Source organism: Triticum aestivum, chromosome 2A, assembly GCF_018294505.1.
Source record: "Triticum aestivum cultivar Chinese Spring chromosome 2A, IWGSC CS RefSeq v2.1, whole genome shotgun sequence".
NCBI lineage: Eukaryota > Viridiplantae > Streptophyta > Magnoliopsida > Poales > Poaceae > Triticum > Triticum aestivum.
The window spans coordinates 5,813,330-5,818,641 of record NC_057797.1 but is presented as its reverse complement, the minus strand read 5'-3'; the positions used below and the strand labels follow the sequence as shown (position 1 = coordinate 5,818,641).

Here is a 5,312-nt window from a genome sequence, read left to right as displayed (position 1 = left end):
AACACAAAGACATGGTCAGGTCCAGGCGCTCAGGAACGAGCAGCGACCGAACGGCCGGCCGCATCGCCGTGGAGGCATGGGTTGAACGTGCGTTTATATATACGTGTACGCACGTGAGCATCTATGTATGATTATGCCGTGTTATTAATAAGTAAATAAAGGGAAACAAAAGGAAGCAAGGACGGCACGTATGGTGGTCATCGTCGGGGTGACACGACACGAGAGGAGCGTACGTACACGTAGACATAGGTAGCAGAGGTGACGGAGACTGTCGTATCCCCAGCTCACCAGGGTTCAAATCCTGGTGCTCGCATTTATTTTTGGATTTATTTCAGGATTTCCGACGATGCACATTCAGTGGGAGGAGACGTTCCCGTCGACGACGAGATGCTTACGGTGACTTCATAAATTTCAAGAAGATATGCCGGCTCGGTCTTTCGGAGGTGCTCATAGGGGTAGGGTATGCGTGTGTGCGTTCATAAAGGTGAATGTATGCGCGTGTATATGAGCGCTTGTGTCTGTACAGATGTTAAAAAAAAGGTGACGGGATTGTTATGGGCGGCAGGTCGTAGGTTACTGTTTGATTGATGGTACTTTTTGCAAGTACTCCTACGTACGTGTAAATAGAAGAAAGAAAGGAGATGAAAGGTGCCGCTACCCGTTTTGGTTGATTGACCCGACCCGACCCGACCCGGTGCTGCTACTCTACTCGTTTTGGTGGGGCGGAGCCCCATGGGTTCCTCGTGCTCCCGGGTCCGAGGTGGTCCGGTCCGCGCGTGTCCGAGGTGTGAACCGGTCCGGTCCACCGCGCCGCTCGCTCAGCTCCTTCATCCCACCACCGTCCACCCCCCGACCCGACCAGACCCGAGCGAGCGAGACTGTGTACGCCGTCACACGCACAAGCATAAAGAAAAAGAAAAAGGAAAAGAAGCCCGGCCCATCGCGGACGACGACCCGGCCCTGTAGTGGACTGGACGGAGGAAGAATCCAACCACCTCCGTTCCGCCTCCGCCTCCGCCTCCGCCACCGCGTGAGAGAGAGATCAGAAATCCCCACCCCAATTCCCCAATCCGTCCTCCACCCCATCGTCCCCAGCAGTATATCAATGGCTCCCGTCCCCCCGTGATCCCCATCCACCAATCAAAATTCCCCTTTGCTGCTCGCTGCGGCGCTTGTCCCCTTCCTCCGACCGTCCGTCCGTCCGTCCAATTGCTGCTGCTGCCTTGCATCGGCTGGACTCTGCCTCTCTGCTGCTAAATCTATCTCCCGACGGCCTGGCCTTATCCCCAGCGCGCACCGCACCGCACCGCACGCATCTCCCGCGCGCCACACATTCCTCGCCTGCGCCTGCGCCTGCGCCCACAACCCTCTCTTCTCCCCTCCCCACCCCGCCCCGATTTGGATTCTTCCGCCGGCCACCTCCCTCCCGCTGCTGTGTGTGGTGTGCGCAGCGCGCGGTTTCTACTAGGCCCTCGCCGCTCCAACCAGGGGGCGGCCCTGCCCTCTCCACGCACCACCCACAAAGGTTTCTTCTTCTTCTTCTTCTGGTGCGCCCGTCCGTCCGTCCGTCCGATCCACACACCCAGACGTCTCCTTCTCCCTCCCTGCTCTTCAAGGCTCTATCTTGCGGAGGTGGGACAACAAGATGTCGGTGCTGGCGGACATGCTGGCGGAGATCTTCCGGGAGCCCACGCTGGCCGGGGTGGCGCGGGAGCTGGCCACCCTCGCCGCGCCGCTCTGGCTCGCCGCCCTCGTGGGCCTGCTCATCGGCTGGGCCTGGCGCCCGCGCTGGGCCGCCGCAGTCGTCGACGTCGCCGGGCACCAACAGCAGCCGGTGCCGGCTGCAGCGGCGGCGCAGCAGGCCCCTGCCCCGCAGACCACTGTTGCCGACCACTTGGCCGTCGTACCTAGGTGAGGAATTACTCTGTGTTTCAAGAAACATATCCTCCTGCCCCCAATTGGATTTGGGGCTTCTGATTGATTCAGTCCCTTTACTGAATTCTATCTAATTTGTGTGGGTATATAGAGCTAAGGCGGCCTCGCTGGCGCCGGTGGAGGAGGAAGAATTGGCGGTCAGCACCCCGGACCTGATGCACCTCCGCAGGGTAGTCGAGGAGAAGGACGGCGGCCCCGCCTGGACGCACATGATGGACCGCACGCTCCCGACATTCCGATACCAGGCCTGGAAAAGAGAACCCCAGGTATGATATGAAGCCTTCCCAGAGCTTTTTAGTTGAGCAGCAACTGTAGAACCCAAGAATTTTGTCTGTCAACTCTTTCAAAGTTGATTCATACATAGCCTTAGAATTTAACAACATATATAGGTGTATCAACTTGTCAAAATTGTGTCAATTATTGCACTACTGTTTTTGGATTGATGACAGTCAGTTGTTGTAGATTTGTGAGATTAGTTGTAGCGAATTTCGATTCAGTAATTCAGTGTTTAGACATAGAAGATACAACTATCCTAGAGCTCATGAGTTAAATGTTTGCACCCTCTGTTTCATTCCAGAACGGCCCGCCGCAGTACCGCAGTAGCACTATCTTCGAAGACGCGTCGCCGGATGTTGTCAGGGATTTCTTCTGGGATGATGACTTCCGGATCAGCAACACCTGGGACGATATGCTTCTTGAGCACGAGACGCTGGAGGAGTGCACAAAGACCGGAACGATGGTTGTCCGCTGGGTCAGGAAGGTGAGCTTATCTGCGTGATATCCCTCCCTGGCAGCCCTTGCGGAATTCATGGCAAACCATGTATCTTTTGCTTACACTGCTTGCCTTGCCTTTGCAGTTTCCATTCTTCTGCAGCGACAGGGAGTATGTTATCGGTCGCAGGATATGGGCATCTGGAAAGACCTACTACTGCGTTACCAAGGTGTGTGATGAAGTGGTATAGCTTTATATCTGTTAGAAAGCTGTTATTGGGATACACGTTCATGCGATTGCTTTTACAGCCATGTTTAGAGTTCCTTTGCGTAATGGATTTGAGTTGGGCACTGTTGCTGTTTGTTCCATCTTCTCATTTGCAAATTTGGAAAAAAGATTTATTGCCGCTTTCTCTGTGTTTGATTATAAGATGCACTGCATTCTATATCTATCTGTGCCAAGCATACTCTTCTTTCTATATCTGTAGTTTCTCACATACATACATATAGGCTATCTCTAGTTTAGATGCCATACATTTAGGCAAAACAGATCACTAAATGTCTTACTGCATTTTTTTCAGAGCAAGTATTGCTTTATTTAGCCAAACAGATCATTAAATGTCTTCCTGCATTTTTCTCAGAGTGTACCTCGTCCCTCTGTTCCAAGGAGCAGCAAACCTCGCCGCGTGGACCTGTACTACTCTAGCTGGTGCATCCGTCCAGGTATTATTCCAGTTCCTTCCATCGCAGGTTCCTCATCACTAGCTGATTTTGCTAGGCCAATGAATTTACACCTGTTCCATTTTTATCAGTTGAATCAAGAAATGGTGATGGTGCGATGACGGCATGCGAGGTGCTCCTGTTTCATCACGAAGACATGGGTATCCCATGGAGCATCGCGAAGCTCGGCGTGCAGCAGGGTATGTGGGGCTGCGTCAAACGGATAGAGCCTGGCCTGCGGGCATACCAGACCGCGAGGGCCGCCGGGGAGCCCATCTCGAAATGCGCTGCGATGGCACACGCCAACACAAAGTTTGTCGCCGACGAGCTCACCGCTTCAGAAAACAACACCGAGGCCGGTTCGACCAGCAACAACGCCCAAGCCGAGAAGCCAAAGCACTGGACGGGCAACCTACCCAAAGTCTTCGTGATAGGCAGCGTGGTCGCCCTGGCTTGCACCTTTGACAAGGGGCTACTGACCAAAGCCCTCGTATTCGGAACGGCGAGAAGGTTTGCAGGACCAGGAAGAAGATAGGAACCAAACATCGACGATCCATGACGCGCATTTGTTCCGATGCACAACCGAGCGACGCTATCCGGCATAATTGTTTTCGGTCCTGAGACGCTCGCGCTTGCAGATGAGGACGAGGACGGCGTTTGCTCATGCTAGAAAGCGTCTGTAAGCAGGCTTTTGTGTACATACTGCTGTAGCTGCAGTCTGTGAAGCTTAGAGCTGATTAGGATATAGAACCATGATGATAATGAGACTGAATTGTATTGGATGCTGAGACATGGCCATCATCATTATGATGATGTACTGCAATGAATAAGGCTCATATTTTGGAGGGGCTATAAAAATATAGTGCTTTTTGTTGGTTAGTTGCTAACAAGAATTTCTTTCTTGCTTTGCTCGCTGGTGACATGTATGCATACGCATGTGTTGATTTACCTATGGTTGGTGTTGACATGTTGATTGGCCTTTCCTGTTGAATATTCTTCAGAGACATCTGTGTCCGGTTGGATTGTCAATCTTCAACTTTCTTGTTTCAGACTAGCATTTTCGGTCAAAATGTCGGAAAAATGTCATACTTAGGTTAGGTGATGCTATATGAACCTGCCAAGTTTCAACTTCGAACTCTGCTGCTTTTGGAATCTAAGAGAAAGCAATTTCAAATGTTTTCGTGCCACCAAATTCCAATGTTCTCATACGACCAAAGCGATGACTGAATTTGATCTTTGAATTTAACGCATCATATGTGGTCGCCTCCCTGACATATTTGCAATGTTTTCTCAAAATTTCTCCAAATGTTGACGACTCCACTGTTAGCATTCAGCACCTTAGGTGAGATAATTTTCCCCATCAACATAACACATGTTAAATGACTCCTTCAGGCAGACTAAAATGTTCTTCAACATACAACTCTGACCGCTAATTCCGGTCATAATAATATATTACGAAACCCAGGAAAAATTACATTCCACAAAACAACTTCCCATGGCAAACCTATTTACAAGAGGGAAAAAAAATGCGGGAAACACTTCTAATCTATTCATCGTTTGTCGTGGCAGTACAAGCAACACGAGAAATAACAAAAATTAAACATTCTCCAAAAACATCACCACCACCAGATCAATATGACACATGTGACCAAGATAAAGGAAAGAGGGAGAGAATAGTACTTGCCGTGCTCTCCTTGTTTCCTTTCCACTTTCTCCCAACTGCTTGCTGGCCCATCCTTTTCCCTTTGCCAAAGCAGTGGTGGTGCCATGCTAGTGAGGGAATAAACGTTGCTTGACACACCATGATTCTTACCATCTTATCCCTCACTCACAAATCAATGCTAAGAACTGGTTTCCCCGACAAGTCAATCCGCGTTTCCGTTCTCATCTCGCACGAAGTAGTCTTCTCCAAGGAACCAAGGAAGGCGATGGGCCCTTTCCGAAAC

At 50.8% G+C, this 5,312-nt stretch overlaps 1 protein-coding gene across 1 annotated transcript; it reads left to right on the top strand.

The window, feature by feature from the left end:
* The first annotated feature begins 1,045 nt into the window (after window positions 1-1,045).
* On the top strand, window positions 1,046-4,245 carry LOC123186942 (uncharacterized). The gene is made up of 6 exons (XM_044598672.1): window positions 1,046-1,911; window positions 2,027-2,201; window positions 2,513-2,695; window positions 2,793-2,876; window positions 3,288-3,369; window positions 3,459-4,245. The coding sequence occupies exons 1-6, from the start codon at window positions 1,646-1,648 to the stop codon at window positions 3,899-3,901; spliced, it is 1,233 nt and encodes a 410-aa protein (XP_044454607.1). The 5' UTR covers window positions 1,046-1,645; the 3' UTR covers window positions 3,902-4,245.
* Window positions 4,246-5,312: the final 1,067 nt, after the last annotated feature.